General features: G+C 45.8%; 1 protein-coding gene across 3 annotated transcripts in view; it reads right to left on the bottom strand.

Moving 5' to 3' along the window:
* The window catches only part of LRIG1 (leucine rich repeats and immunoglobulin like domains 1), an 82,824-nt gene that overhangs the window by 17,241 nt on the left and 49,662 nt on the right, over positions 1–15,921 (bottom strand). For all 3 annotated transcript variants that reach the window (XM_048957519.1, XM_048957520.1, XM_048957521.1), the window contains exons 4-9: positions 14,401–14,538; positions 13,260–13,403; positions 10,917–11,060; positions 9,804–9,947; positions 5,201–5,344; positions 1,885–1,965 (exon numbers count right to left, since the gene is read on the bottom strand). In XM_048957519.1, the coding sequence (XP_048813476.1) occupies positions 1,885–1,965; positions 5,201–5,344; positions 9,804–9,947; positions 10,917–11,060; positions 13,260–13,403; positions 14,401–14,538 (795 nt within the window). The remainder of the gene's footprint in view (positions 1–1,884; positions 1,966–5,200; positions 5,345–9,803; positions 9,948–10,916; positions 11,061–13,259; positions 13,404–14,400; positions 14,539–15,921) is intronic.

A 15,921-nucleotide genomic window follows, 5' to 3' on the forward strand; every position in this document is an offset into this window, starting at 1 on the left:
AGCCATCTTTTGGAGCTGCTGTCTGTGCCCAATGACCACAGAATCACAGAATGGCCAGGGTTGGAAGGGACCTCAAGGATCATGAATCTCCAACCCCCCTGCCACCAACCTCCCCATTTAATACCAGCCCAGGCTGCCCAGGGCCCCATCCAACCTGGCCTTGAACACCTCCAGGGATGGGGCGTCCACAGCCTCTCTGGGCAGCTGTTCAGCACCTCACACACTTTACTACGAATAGGCTGGGCTGCTCCACCAGCAGCAATAGGACTCTGCACAGAGCTCCAAGCACACAGCCCACAAAGCCCTGCAGGCTCTTGCTCCATCCTGCTCCTCCTGGCCTCTGCCTGACCCCCACAGCTCACCAGTGCTCATTCCTCCTGGTCACTGAGTCAATCCTTCTGAACTCTTTCCCCTGGTGCTCTCCCCTCTGGCTGTTTCACTTTTCTTCTGCCATTTGCACCCAACACTTCTGACACATTCAGGTACGCAGGAGCACTGCTCGTATTCCATGACAGTGGCCACATGGCAGTGATGCCCTGTGATGACTCCCAGCAGGACAGCGACCTCTCCCCTCTCCTGTCAGAGCAGCACTCCTTTCAGACTCAGAGCACAGCCTGCAAGTCCCTCTGGACAAAGCCTCAGCTCCCACTGCCCCTTTGACCACTCCCATGTGCTCACTGTTTTTGTCAGATAGATGTGAGGACTCCAATACCGTCAGCCAAGGACTCTCCCACCCACCACATCTGCCACCTCTGCTTTTCTTTTTTTAAGCAACTTGAGGGAAGATTTCCCAACTCACACACAGAAATTCCTACTGGCTTCTCTCCCTCCCACACATGTTCTGCCCCCCTGCCTGCCCTCAAATCCATCTCTTCCTTCTGCCTTACTTTACTTGTAGCTGCAACTTGTTTCCCCTCTTCTTCGACCCAGCGACTCCTCTCAGCAACGATCCATTGCCATCTATGTCTGGGACTTGAATTTTTTCTCCTCCACCTAAGCATTACGGCCCCACCAGTCCTGCACGGCTCTTCCCACTCCCCCAGGAGCCTCTAATGAGAACACGACAATATACCGCCTGCCAGGGTTCATTCTGGCCATCTGCTATCCATCGAGGTACTTTTACTGCACCTCTAGCTGTGCCATCCCAGCATCAGAGACAGCGTGATGGGAGGGTGCTGAGAACTTAAACAAAGGCAAGAGGTAATGATTAGAAAGACTCTTGGTTTGTCACAAGCCATCAGAGGCTTCCCTGACAGGGCTGATTTATATAACTGATTTCAAATGGAATACGAACAAGCACAGACAGAGCAATGTGAGAATACTTGTGAAGGCCAAGCAAGCAATAAACATTTGCAGGGCGCATGCTTGCCTTAGGTTTCTTTTTATCTCTTTAAGAGCCTGTGCCCCATGGTGCCTTTTATTGTCACTGCACATGGAAGCAAGCCCAAAAGATCACTCTCAGACAGAGTATCCCACAGAAATGAATCCTGCCTCAATCCTCTGCTGTTACAGGAAATGGTACCATTTTTCTCTGTTTATTGTTATTCACTCCATCAGTCGGTGGTTTGCTGAAGATTGCAAGGGGGCTTTGGTTGCTGTTTGATTTTAGAAGCAAAGAATAGTTGGCCTACATCTTAGAGCTGAAAACAACCTAAGTTTCTCTCTCCAGTTTCTGAACTACGGTGTAAGACACACAGTAAGCAACGATGTGTGCTTTCAAAGGCCCAGAACTGCCTCCTATCTGCAGAACTACCTTGCCTCAGATGTTCTGTGGATTTCTATCTTGTTCCGAGGGAAGGAAAACAGCATCAGAGAGGAGAGAGATCCACCCCCAGAGGCACACAGCACAACTGCTCAGCAGAACTTCAAGCCAGGGATACTCACAGCTTGCTCAGATTTTCCAGGCCTGTAAAGGCTCCGTTGGTGTCCTCTATTGTGCCTGAGATGTCATTGTGGTCCAGTTCCCTGGGGAGAGGACAAGAGAAAGCTCATAATCGGTGTCTAAGTCCTAGGGTCATCACTAAAAACAAACATAAGAAAGTCTGAGAATGGCAAACAAAGAGCTTCCCACTTTGTCATAGTACTTATCAAAACTGGTTAAGTCCTGCAGCAAAGCCACACTAATCACTTTTTAACACTAAAGTGTTTTCTTCCTGGCTGAAGCCCCAGCAGCTACTTTTCAAACACGCAGGGTGTAGTCCTGTTCTAGTTTTGTTTATCCAAACAAAAAGAAACCAAACAAAAAACATGCAGAACCAAAGGGAACTGAAAGAACCAAAGGGAACTGGTAGATACGGTGAGGCAGGGAGTCCCTTCCTACGTCTCTGATGGTGAAATTTCACTGCATTTGCATGGTGCCCACTGAAGGCAAAGGAAAGCACTGCTCCCCTTTCAATTTAAATCCCACCAGGACATTCAATCTGAACAACCAGGGTTTAACAGCTGTCCTTAAATGCTGCTATCATGACTTCAGATAACTTTGGCTGTTTCGATGCCCAGTTTGCCTACAGCTTTATCTTAGGAACACGATGGTGTATTTTCTACAAAGCTGCATTTTTTCTGGCAATGAACTTGAAAGTTCAACAAAGGAAAGCACTATCATCATTGCGCAAGCCAAACTCTGTCTAACCATTAAAAAAGAAAAGTTGGAATTCCTTTTCCAGAGTTAGCTTCTTTTGGCTTTCAAATTCGCCATCAATTACGAGAGTCAAAAGGGTCTGAAGAAAAACAAGCAGACAGAACAAACAGAAAGATCCACAAAAGCTGTTCAAACAGTCTGTTTAAAAATCCTTCCCTCCTGCGCTTTAATTCCAGCTAGCACTGAATACCCAGCAACACAGACAGAAATTTATCATTTCTAATGTTAAGTAAGAAGAAAGAAAAAATAAATAGGCTCTGTAGGTTTTGTTACATCACTCCGATTTAAAACCTAGCAAAAACCAACAACAAAGCCAACTAAATCATCCAGATAACCTCTTGAACCCTCAGGTACTCTTTTCGCACCTTTTGAAGACCACTATCAGATCAATCTGTTTAAATATATCAAAACCAAGAAAGAAAAACGTTTCTGAAACAAAGCCCACCGCATTCTTTCAAATGCCAGGCGCAGGCATCGCAGCCTAACTCTTGGGCTGTAAGGCACAGGCATGCAATAATGTCCGAGGGAACAGTAACAATAATTCCACAGTTTGAACATTCACACGGGATGGGGCTGAGGTTGCTGTGTGCACTACCTAAGCTGGCTGCAGTCCCTCTCAGCTTTGGTGTGTGAATTAACAACGTGGAAGGAGACGGCCCAAAGCCACAAGGCCTCTTTCTCAGCTGCTTTCAGCCTGAGAGCTGAACCCCATCCCTGGGGAACGCCGCCCTCCGCCAGCACGACTGCGGATGTCAGAGTGATCTGTGGTAGCCCAGTGCCAAAGGGACGGATGAAAACCCAACACCTCAGTGGGGTACGGACAGTTGCAGGAGAGATGCTTTCATGTGCTGACAGTTTCCGTGCTATCTAAGTGGGACGAGGCAAACAGCTCCTCCTGGAGCTATAGTTTCTACAGTTTCCCTCTGCTTGCCAAACCAATGCCAGCTGTTCTGTCTGTCTGGTTTTTAAAGGCAAATCCCTTCTCTGTTCAGATCCACCACTGGCTTCTGGTCTTTGGATCGGCAAACCTTTTCCCATGGCAAAGACAGCTCGGTGGGAACGGCCCACAGGAACCCTCTGACATGCACTTTTATTAATTGACTGCCACACATTGTGTTTCCTTGAAAAAGAAAAAAGAAAACGGGATTGCTTGTTCATCCAGAGACAACTCAAAGGTTTAGTGTTAGAAAGGAGGAAAAAACCCTTCTCAACAAATGGGTGAAAATAAAGAAGAAAAAAAAAGAAAGAGTGGGGTACTTTGGCCCTGCTCTCTTTGTATTCCAACTCCTCTCCCAGCCCCTGTTGCCAATTTCCTATTCTTTCTGGCTGGCTGAGCTTGAATGCTAGCAGCCTTGTTAATCATTGTGCTGCAAGGTCTCTGGGCCTGACCTCTATTTGAATAGCTCCACATTTCAGCAGTTTCACACCCACCAAAGGCTCCCCAACAATGGACCATAATTAAAGCATGCTCGGGTCTTTTTCACCAGGTGCAGGACCCAATAGGCCTTTCTCTTTATTAAATTAGAGCTCACTCACACACTCCCTCTCCTCCTCCCCCCTTGGCCCTAAACATAAAAGAGGCTCCACATTCACTGCAGAGCAAAGAGAAGGCCAGCTCCCCTTCCCTCCATTTCTCTTTGGAAACCTTTAGTTCCGCTCCTGACAGCTGCCTCAAAGAAGGCCCTTTCTGAATGCCCAGTGGCTGAAAGGCTTTCGTTTAAGTTTAAAAAAAAAAAGACAAAAACAAAACCCAAACTCACTTTCCTGTCATTTCCTCCACTGTGAATTTCAATAAAGGAGAGAGATGCAGAAAATACTGTAAAGGGGATGAGATCTCTGTTCCCATTTCCTTTTAATTACTCAAACCAGAATAGCTGGAGGAACGAAGTAGGAACATAAGTGGCCTGGAGGCTCAGCTCTGTGTGCCCTCAGCAGCTTCCTGCTACCATGGTTGAGCCCTACATTCCTGGGTGTTAAACTCCTGGAATCCAGAACTATAAGCAGATCCCAACCTTTGGATTTGTTTTGCCACTGCTTTTTCCTTCTCAGCACCACCTTTACCAAGAAGATGTAGCAGCAAAAACACTGAACAGCACACTTACAGGCGATATTCAAGTTTTCAACATTGTCACTGGAAGGAATTATTCTTCACAGATTCTGAGCATAGAGTGAGCCAACAGAAACAGCCCTTTTCTAAGAACTTCAATTAAACTCAGTATGCTAGCAAGAGAATTCTGCTGTTAGCTGAACCTTAGGAATTTTTGCTTAGCTGAGCTGCATTCAGGATCCTGTCCCATGTTCCTTTAACTTTATTTTGGGGCCCTCTACTCTGAAAGCACTCTGTAACACTGAGCAATCCAATTGCAATTCTCCTAACTACACTAAAAACTGTGAGTTCACTGAACTTGACTAATGGGGTAAACACAAGAGTGCAGCACGCAGGGGAGTTTGCAGCTGAGGATGCAGAAGCCCAGAGAAACTGCAAAGGAGAACAGTTTGACAGAACACAACTTGAGGAGGGAAGGTAGGTGTTGTGGTATCTGACAAGCAGGAGCAACTTACAGAACACGCAGGTTTTTGAGTCCCTTGAAGGCACCTTCTGCAATATGATTGATGGAGTTGTGGCTCAGCCGCAGTACATGCAGTCCTCCAAGGTCTGCCAAGCTTCCCTCGTCCAGCCTGGTGAGGTTGTTGTAAGAGAGTATTCTGAGGAGAAAAACAACAGCCCTTGTCATCCAACCAGTCTGTTCCAAACTCCTCTGCACCAGCCAGTGCCTGCCTCCCATCCCACAACAGTCTCACAAGAGGCAGTGTATACTGGGTGGATACATAACAGCTCGATTAGGAAACAGCACTGCAGCCTGCAAATATTCCCAAATGATACCATGGGGCAGCAGGCATTTGGCACCCATCTATGGGGAAGTCTTCTGAGCATGAGAGAGACTCCTCCAGAAATGAATCAGAGCAATAACCCAGCACAGATGCTGTCAGTTATGTGGGGAAGAAGCTACTCTTTCTCCACTGAGTCCCCAAGATAGGGCCTGGGAGCACCATACCTCCTCAGCCCCAAATGTTCAGGAAGGGTTCAATATTCTGTAACGCCTGGATATCAGCAAGAGCTATCAGTCCTGGCTGTGTTCAGTCCTCACTCTATTTGGGTATCTTCTGAGGACAAAGCACCCCCTTCCTTATACCTTACGAGGTGCAGTGATGCCAAACAGTAAGATCTGGAAGTTCACACGTGCTCTTGGCAGTGTCCAGACTCCATATTCAGGAGGTGCCTTATTGTTCTGCACTTGTGCACAGCAAGCCCCAGGCACCTGGGTGTGGGTGTCTCCACGGCCTGCTCCATCCCAGCCTAGAGCCAAAAGCATTTCACCACGAGGCAATTGAATGCTTCCTTTCATGCACAGGAAGGAGGTATCCGCTGCAGACCAGCTGCCTTCCCTCCCGCTCCCTTCTGTCAAGGAGCACAGAGTCTCTGTGAAATCATCTCCACTTACAAGGGACTGATGTTGGAGGGCTGTTTTGTTGTTCTTTTTTTTTTTTTGCTTGTTTCCCCATTGGTTTTATTCTTTCTTTCTGCATTCAGATGCATCCTGCTACTCACACTTTCCCAAGCTTTTCTCTCTACAAAGTGCAATTCCATAGGATTTTAGAAAATGGGAGCCTTGGGAGCATAAGTCCCTCTGGAAACTGTGAGGCTTTGGACTGCTAACTTCTCAAAAAAAAGTGGAGTGCTGCTTTGTACAAGAACTGAAATCCTTCTCTGTACAGGCAAAAAAAGCCCATCGCACTGAGTTTCAAGCCTCCAGATTCCTTTTCCAGTCCTTTCTGTTAATGAGCCTGCTTCAAAAACGTGTCTAAGGCTTGCAAAAAAATCACCGAGAAGCCAAAACCTAAATCAAAAAAGGGCACAGGTTCTGAAGCATTGAGAGTGTCATTTGCTTGGCCAATGAGCTGTCTATCTCTTAGCTGTGTAAGCAGGCAGAGGGCAAGCTTTGGAAAGAATTCAGTGAAGATTAATGAGTTTGAAGAAGGTATGGGACAACATTCCTGAAGAAGTTGTAGTGTTAGTTATGAAGAACTGGCATCTGGTCAAAATTATGTCCTCACCTGCGATTAAAGAATTTGGCTTTAAAAAAAAAAAGAGGAAAAAAAAAAAAAAGCGTTCAAAAGTAATTCTAAACCTGGCTGAGGAAGAAAATATTTCCTTTTGATTCTACACAGAAGGGTTCCTGCTGCAACTGGTGAAAGCATGTTCCCATCCGTTCCTCCTGACGTCACCTCAAGACGGATGGGCAGCAGCAGGCGGCTGGGTCTCTCAATGGCTGCAACCAGATGGAAGATTTCAGGAGGGAACGCACCTGCTGGTGGCCTCCTTCAACACATAAGGCCTCTGCTTCCTGCAGTGGGAAAGGCCGATTTGTAAGAAAGTGCACTTCCCTCCTTGGTGGTTTGGATGATCTGGGTTGAGAGAAGTCACCGGGTCCCCACTGCTGCCCTTTCTCATCTCCCTGCCAGTGGGAAATCACTGGAACAAGCAAATGGAAATGGTTTGCCCACACGGCCCTTTTGGCTCAAAAAGCAGCATGCTGAAGAGATGCACAAAGCAGTTAACCAGAAACGTGTTGTGCAGCTGCAGCTCCTGCTGTCAGCCAGTTCTGGACCAGGATATTTAACTCATGTCATTCCCACTGATGGAACGATAGGCAAGCAGTGAGACCTCTTCATCTTCCTGAAGAAAAAGACCCAGAAGCCAATCCATCATTTACATCTGATGAAATTGTATGTTCCCACAGTGGATTTTTCCATTGATGCCTTAGCACCTGACTGGTGAATGCAATCAGCCCTATCTCACACCCACAACAAGTGCTCTCCTTTCTTGGTAGGTTTTTACGTGAAACCGGAATCTTAAAGTCACATTTTTTCCTAACAGCTGAAGGACAGACAACTCATCCTTCAGATGATCTCTTCTTCCCTCACCACATGTAAGCAGAAGTCTGGCCAACTCTCTTTTTTTGCAGTCAAGGACTTTGAAATTAATTCCCTGTGCAACCACAAGCAGTATTTGCTGAAAACTGAAACCCAGCAGATTTAGCAATAGGGAACAAGGACCTTTTAATAAGAACGTAACATACACGTTCAAAGGAGCACATGGAGACAGCTTAGGTGTATCTGCTGCTTCCTTTCCTCACTCTTCAATTTCAGAGCAGACCTCTCCTACAAGTACTCTTTTGCTGTGGGAGTTTCAGTTATGAGTATCTGATGGCTCTCCGCAGCAGCCTTACCCTAAAGGCAACACCTGCAACAGCCTGTAATATTTTGCAGAGCTGTGTGCTAACACCCACATAATCGTCTTTCCAATCTCAGCTAACACTGTCATCTCTGGCCTCACACTATGCAATCCTGCCTGTCGGGCCGAGCATGCCTCAGTGCCTCCTACCACCTCCACAAGGCCTTTCTCAAACCTGCTCCGTTCTGTACCAGAGCAAGTGAGGCCTTCCTGCAGGGCAGGTTCCATGGTTACTGAAAAAGCCTCTAAGCCAGAGCAGCTCACGGCTCTCTGCAGGAGATCCCAATCCATACTGGACACATAATGACCCAGCACCATGTGCAACTTCTCAGCTAAACCCGAAGGGTTTGCAAAGACAATGTGAGGTAGGAGAGACAAGCATATTTCTCCCTAAAGGAGCTCTGATGTAAGCTCTGCAAGAGCAGATGGGACTTGCCCATCCCACTGGAACTCATGTTGAAATAGAGCTTCAGCACAGCCACTGGATATTGGCTGTCTGAGAGAAGAAAGCTCCCAGAGCTCCACTGCTACAGCAGTGTAGTTATCTGCATTTGGCTGTTCTAGGGATCCAGCCGAGTCCTTAGAAATGTAGACTCCCCTTTTCTGATGCTTCAGATTTAAGCAGGTCACAGGCAGAGCACAGTTCTGTTTCTGATCCATTGCCTTGAAAACTTCTGCACTGATGCTACCTTAACCTAGTAAAATATCAGTTGCTGATCTGCACGTGAAGGAGCTGTAGCTGTGTGCAGCACCAGGCCAAGCAAAAGAACCCTTCAGGCATGGACAATTTCACAACAGTTTGAAAAATTAGTTAATTAAACAATCACATATGTATTCAACTAACAACAAAAATATTGCCCTGTGCCAAAAGAAAAATCCACATCTGAATGAATAATTTGGGTTTAACAGAATATCACAGTTGGTCAGTGTGCAACAATATTTATTCAAGAGCTTCTAAACTTAGTGGAACCACATGTGTCAGGACCAGTTAACTTTGAATCCAAATCCAACAGATGAGGAACTCACAGCTGGATAGGCAGATAGAGACCTCCAGTCTGAGTCCTGAGCAAGCCACTGAAAACAGCGAGCTCTGTGCTCTTTGGTGGAGGAGAATCCCTAACGATATTTAACAAGAGATTTTCAAGCATCAAGCAGAATGAATTACAGTTCCACTAACCACATGTGTCAAGTCCTCCAGAGAAAAAAGTGAATCTATCCACAGTCCCACCGAGGGGATGACAGCTACTTCTGTAAGTACTGCAAGCATCCATGTGTGTCTCTTCAAAAAGGCATTAAGCAGTGCCACAGACCCCAAAGACACCCTTGGTGGGGCTTTCCACAACAGCAAGGGTTTCTTTCATTTATCAAAGAGACCATATTCACAGCTGGAAATCTCAGGAGAGCAAAGCCAATGCATTTACCTCTTAACAACTGAATCTGACAGGAAGGGTGAAGTGCAAATAGGAGAAAGAAGAACTGCCTTTAAAGTCCCAAATCTGTGATAGCTAAAAACAAGACTGTTCTTTGTAAATACAGAGGACAAAGCAAAACTTCCTTCAGGCTGCACAGTCACACAACAAGCAGCATATGTCTCCTAACTAGCTAGATAAAAAGCGCTGCTAAGCCACAGGTCACAAACTCTCCACGTTTTTCAGCACTGCAGACTTTCAGTCAATTCTAACCTTTGTTTCTGGTGCAGAGGTATTTTAAACAGGTGCTGTGAAGGTCATAACATCACGAATAACAAGGGCATTTCTGCATTTCTGCATGTTTATACAGTGGAAGCTGTGGAGTCCTTCCTCCCCTTGCCTGCCAGCATTACATTAGCATCAAATTCTGACTGAACAACCACAATGGGAAACAACTTACAGCTCATGCAGCTTCTGACAGAAGCTCCAGCCGTCAGGGTTGATGCGGGATATGGAGTTGTTACTGAGGTGAAGCTGGTGGAGAGATGAAAGGCCATAGAGCGAGCCGCTGTTTACTTCTGTCAGGCTGTTGTAATCCAGGTGCCTGTGGAGAAAAATTGGAAGGAATTGACAGATGTGCAGCACTGATCAAATGCTGCACAATTTCAGAAAATGAAGAATCTTCAAAAAGTATTGGTGTTTTAGCTATGCTTGCACACATTTCTACATACCTATGTGGATACACCCAAGTGTAGGCACTTCTTGTGCAAGCGAGGGATAGAAATTCAGGAGCAACACAAGGGAAAGGTGTAAGGTCTTCACTTAGCCCAGAGCCCTCCACCATATGCAGCCCCACACAGCCTCTCAGTACAAAGGCAGAACTCTCTGCCACCAGCACACAACCACAAGCTGCCAAGTCGGTGTGTTCTGAGGGCTTAAAGTCCAGAATGAGGTGTGACTGCAGAGGAACGCTCCACTGCACGTAAATTGGGCTAAGCATCCCATTCAAGTTTGTATTTGCAGAGTCTCAGTTGTGTGACAGCAGCTTCCAGAAACATACTGCCTTGATCACTTGTGACTTTGCAAACACGCTCCAATCACGTTGCAAGTTTTGAGCATTTCTCTGCAATGACTGTTCTATTTGCTCTGTCCTACGGAAAGAACGCATCACTGAGATTAAACCAGCTTAGTTTCTAGGTTTCCCCAGAGGCAGAATAATCAGGTCTGCAACACATAGTTTCCATGTATCAGTTGAAGGAAATGTGCAGGAGCCAGATGAACTTTTATTTAAAGCCCAATTGAGAACTTACTGAATGTTCAAATTGGTAAACTTACAAAGGAATACTGCCACAGCTTGAAAGACAGGATTTTTTATTGAACACCTAGCAGAGCAATGAGTTGACAGTGGGTCAAACAAAGGCTGCTGCAGCATTGCAGAGATCTGTGTGTACAGGACACAGAAAAAAACATGAAGACTGGCACCACTGCCCACAGGTCTCCGCTAAAGAGAAGAACATGTTAACAGGTGAAGTCTGGGCTGTTTGAGAGAAAAGAATGTAGCCTTCCAACTTACAGCACTTGCATCTTGGCCAGCCCCCAGAAAGCTCCATCAGTCAGTTTGCTGATGTTGTTGCGCTGGAGTTTCAGGACTTCCAGGCTGTCCAGTCCCTGGAACGTCAGGCCTTCAATCAGGCGGATGCGATTCCGGTTCAGCTCCCTGAAATTGCCAAAGCCATACAAGTATATTAAATCCCAGTCCTTTCTCACAGAATCATCTGTGCAGCATACAATGGGGACAGCAATGCCAACAACTCCTCCATCAACAGTTCCCAGGAGAGAGCAAAGCGCACCGGAAACTTTCAATCCCAGAGCTAGCCTGGGAAGTCAGCTGGGTGTCATCTGTTAAACAAACTCACCCTGGGACAGACTTTCACTACGGAGAAATAACAGAGACAGGGCTGCAATTCCTCTTCAACCCTCTTTTCTCTGAATATCTTTTAAGCCATTTATCCTTTTCACCAATTTTCATACCATTTGAGCAAACACAATGAAACATCACCGTTTTCTTCCTTACAATCCAGGGTTTTGCAGGACTTTTTAACGGCCCTGCAAAAACGTGCTCTGAAACAAATGGGTGCTGCATGAAGCCCAAGTGGAAGTTTTATAGCGAAGTTAGAAAAGCAAGCTCTGGGTTCCCCTAAAAAAAAATCCTTTTTTTTTTTTTCCTGTTCAAAGAAACCAATAAAGACTGGACCAACTTGTTTCCAATAGTAGCACAGTCTTAGAATTCTGCCTATACAAAAATCTTCAACTTACTTCATTAAACTTCTTTTTCTCCACTGAGGGAGGAGGAAACTCTAAGTCTTGGGAATACTTTCTTTTTCTTTATCCCCAGAATAATGATACAAACGTCACCACAGCACTCTTCACCAACCCCTGTGCAATAGCACTGTGCACTGTCAGACATGCCAGCTGAAATTCTAGCACCGTAACATCAGTGAAGAACTTCACCGACACAATGCCTTGGAGACAAAGCTTCTCAAATGAAACACCTTTTTGCACTTAGAAGATTGATCCAAGGGTGGCTTCCCTATTCAGTGTTTGTCTTGAACAAAACAATGAAGGTTACAACATCAGAAATTATTTTGGAAAAATGAGGAAAATGGGAACTTAAAGCTTACTTTTCAACCGCGTTAAAATAACAACGCTGAATTTGCACTGGAGTAATCAAAGACAAGTGATGAGGAAGTTTTCAGTCATGATGACTGCTGCCTGCATATACTTCCTAGGCTATTACTGAACTATGCTTGGCCAGAAAAGGAACTGTACACAACAGATTCTACAACACTTTCAGTCTGTATAAATTGCAATTCATTCCTGTTTATCTATAGAGTAAACAACCAGCTGTGAGACTGTCTTAAGAGTCTAAGAAAACCAATCGCTCTGAATTTCAGTGAAAACACAAACTGAGTTGACCTTTGGTTTATTACACTTTTGCACACAGTGCAAACACAGCGTATTGCAAGCTCTCTGCTAACAGACAGCAACTTCCAACTGAGAGGCAACACTCTTAAGATGCTGCTGTGCTACACAATCCCAAGCTGACAGTGAATCCTACACGAACGCAAGCACAGACACACGTCCATTCATTAGGCACATCTTAAAGATCTGGCTCTCAGTCAAAAGGTTGCCGTGTAGAGGTGTGAGTTCCAACAGCCTTTGTGGAGTTTTTGTTAATAGACAGAGGCTGAACTTTCACCTATCAAATGTGATGGAAAAACTGCACGAGGCCTCAGGCTGGGACCATTCCTCCAGCAGAAAAAGCAAACGGGAAAAGTTCACCCATTAGAGCTGCTATTCACCATAAAGCATGTTTATAGCTGCAGATGTCCATGTGTCTCCATGCAGCTCCTGCCATGCAGACTGCAGGCAGGACAATAACGATGTGTGTGTTAACTCATCTAGAGTGTTATTTTCTCTGCCCAAATACCACCGCACAGTTTAACAACCTTCCGTCATTGCTTTTTTATTGCCACATAAAGATACCTGTGTGGTCTTGAAAACCTAACGTGGTGGCTGAGCTCTATCACTCGCAACAGACGCATCTTCCAAACCTCACAGACTCCAGCAGTTTTCAAGGGAATGGATCTGTTTTATGCTGTCACTGCACAAGATGCTGCTGCTTGCTGCAACATCCATCCCTTCTCACTTGACCAAAAGAATGGCCTGAGAAGTCAGGAGTCAGAGGGAAAAAAAGACCCTCTCCCAGCATGTTCTACTAAGTGTTGGCAAAGAACTACTGTGAGCACGTTCTAAGTTTTACAGACAGCAAGTGAGGAAGGGTGACATTTCCCCAGGGACATTTTGTCTCCATAAAGAAGGGCTGAGCTTAATTAAAGCACACATTTCTACTCACAGTTGTGTCAGCCTAGGCAGCCTGAATGCCTTGACAGGAAGCTGAGTGATCCTGTTTTTACTCAGACGAAGTGTTAGCAGGGACCGTGACAGACTATCAAAAGCACCAGGCTCCAGGGTGCTGATTCTGTTGCTCCCCAGGTAGCTGCAATAAATCACAGCAGAAAAATGAACAGTTCTGTTAGAAATCTCCTTTTATCACCATTTAGTTGCTCTCCAGACAGACTGGTGGAATTTTTTGGCTGGTTTGGATTTCTGGCTGCACAAGAAACACAGTGCTTTTCCCAGAGCCATACAACAAAGGTGGAGATGCACTGCATGATCTCCAAGACCTCCTTGATACCCTCCTACTTCAGTTTGGAGCAGAAGACAGAAACTAGAGAATACTGCATTGCAAGATGATTCCATCCATTCCCCATCTCTTACGCTTTTTCCCTCAGCATCTGTCCCAGGGCTCTTTCTTTCTTGGGCCCTCCTCTTGGCCACAGAGGCTGTTCCTACAGGTCAAAAGACCTCTATCTTCTGTCTTACTACAACCAGGGCAGAAACTTCTGTGCAAACTTTAATGTAAACAGATCTGTATGCAGCTTTTTGAAAGTACCTAAAACAGCTTTTTAGAACAGGGAAAAAGCTCTGCAGGGAGGGCATTAATCTGCTTCACCCCCTGCTTACATCAAATAACTAAGGAGAGATTTCTGTTCTTAACATTCAACAGCCACTTTAACTGTAATGACAAGATAATCCTTCTTCCCTCCACTCTTCCAGATGCAAATGGGCTGATCTGGGAAGCAGCAGGACACCAGGGAAGACACTGCTCTGCACAGTGGCTCTGGCTTGTAGGTCTTCAGCAGAAAGACACCCATACCTGATGGAAACGCTGTAACTTTCCTTTGCTGCCAGATTCCTATGCACCACAATTAGTATTCTGTGTTCTTTACAGGTACATCAGAAAACAAAACCAAAAAGCCCAATAAATAACCTCACAGCGGGAACAATCCAATTCTCCTTTGCACTTAAAAAACTTACAAATAACCCCATGCTTTCTGTGTCATTCCTTTCCCTTCTTTTAAAGGAAGAGGTTTGAGGCCCTTTTCTGTGCTGTGATAACTCAACAAAAGCCGTTCCCAACAAGAGAAACTCACAGCTCCTTTATGTGAAGTCCCTGTGGAAAGCAGCCGTTTCGGATTTCCGTGATGTCATTGAAACTCAGGTCCAATGTTTCCAGGGCAACGTAGGGCTTCAGTTGACTTGCTTCAATGCTGCGTATCCTGTTGTGATGCCTGAAACGGACAGGAGGAGAAATGGAGACAATTTAGTTCTCTTGGCTAAATAAGAGTATCTGAAGCTGCAGCAGGCCGGTAGGTTGGCCATTGAGCTCACACACAGTGGTTGGAAGCACATCTTCAATGCCTATTATAGGAGAAATCCACACCAGCCCTGACTTCCCTAACCCCCATATTGTTCCTACAACTAAAAAGAGCAGGGAACATACATTTGGAAGTTTCTGGACACTTTCTCTGTTACTGCCAGTACTTTACGCAAAGGATGAGTTTTTCAGAGCTCTCTGCAGAGGAAACACATAAATATAAAGGATCTCAGGAAAAGTTACGAAATATTGCTTCCCTAATTCCTAAGGACCCTTCTGAAAACACTCAGCACTGAACTAAACACTGTACGAGGGCTTGTTCTTGCAAACATTTCCTCATCTTTCACTACCTCTGACCCACTGCACCATCAGGGTGGCTGCAGCACCACATGCTCAGCTCAGGCACTGACTATGGAAGCAGACCCTGTAACAACCACCTGCAGTTGCTGCCTCATCAGCAGCACTGATTGAATGACTTCATTTAATGCTTTTCTTTAGAGAAAGTACTGCAAGCTGTCCTTGGGATTTCCACAGCCACCAAGCACTTCAATACCTCTAGACTTCATCTGGACTCAACAAGGCCTAGCAAAAAAAAAAACCCTGTCCTCCCCTCTGGTTCCTTTCCGGTCTGAATCAGTGAAGAGAACAGTAACCAATTAAAAAAAAATACATGGTGCATTAGTCACAAGAAGCTGAGTGCATGCCTGATGTGAATTTAGACCAGTCATTGATATTCCTGGCAAGGCTGAGAGCGAGGCACTCCAAACAGAGACGCTCACCAGACACTTGAGAACTTGCTGAATAATAAGAGATAGCAGAGTGGGTTCTGACAAGTACCGTGGCTTGATCAGGCTGCCTCCCTGCTGCACAGCCAGCAGAGACAGCCACCAGTGAATGCAAACCGGGATGGCTCAGGTTTCCTGGCCAAGCACCAGCTGCCCGAAATTCACCCCTGCCCAGTGAACCTGGCAGAGCCTTCGATGCACTGGGGAGTCACTCTGCTCCCACCTCAGCCCTGCACAGCTCAGGCTGTCCCATGTGCTAGCACAAGCCCCTTGCTAAGAGCAGGAAATACCCACAGCACACAGCAATGGACTTGCTCCCCAGAAACTCAGAGAAACGCTGCTTTGATTAAAAGGTTAAAATGCCCCTTAATAATGCAGTGCAGGCTCGTAAAGTCATTGAGGACAAATTTTACACTACTGTAGCAACACTCTGCTAATATGGTGCAAAAAGGCCCCAGGAAAATCAAAGAGAAGTCATAACTTACATCCCCAAATGGTTAGTGCATGGGTTA

The sequence above is a fragment of the Lagopus muta genome, chromosome 11 (assembly GCF_023343835.1).
Source record: "Lagopus muta isolate bLagMut1 chromosome 11, bLagMut1 primary, whole genome shotgun sequence".
Classification (NCBI taxonomy): Eukaryota; Metazoa; Chordata; class Aves; order Galliformes; family Phasianidae; genus Lagopus; species Lagopus muta.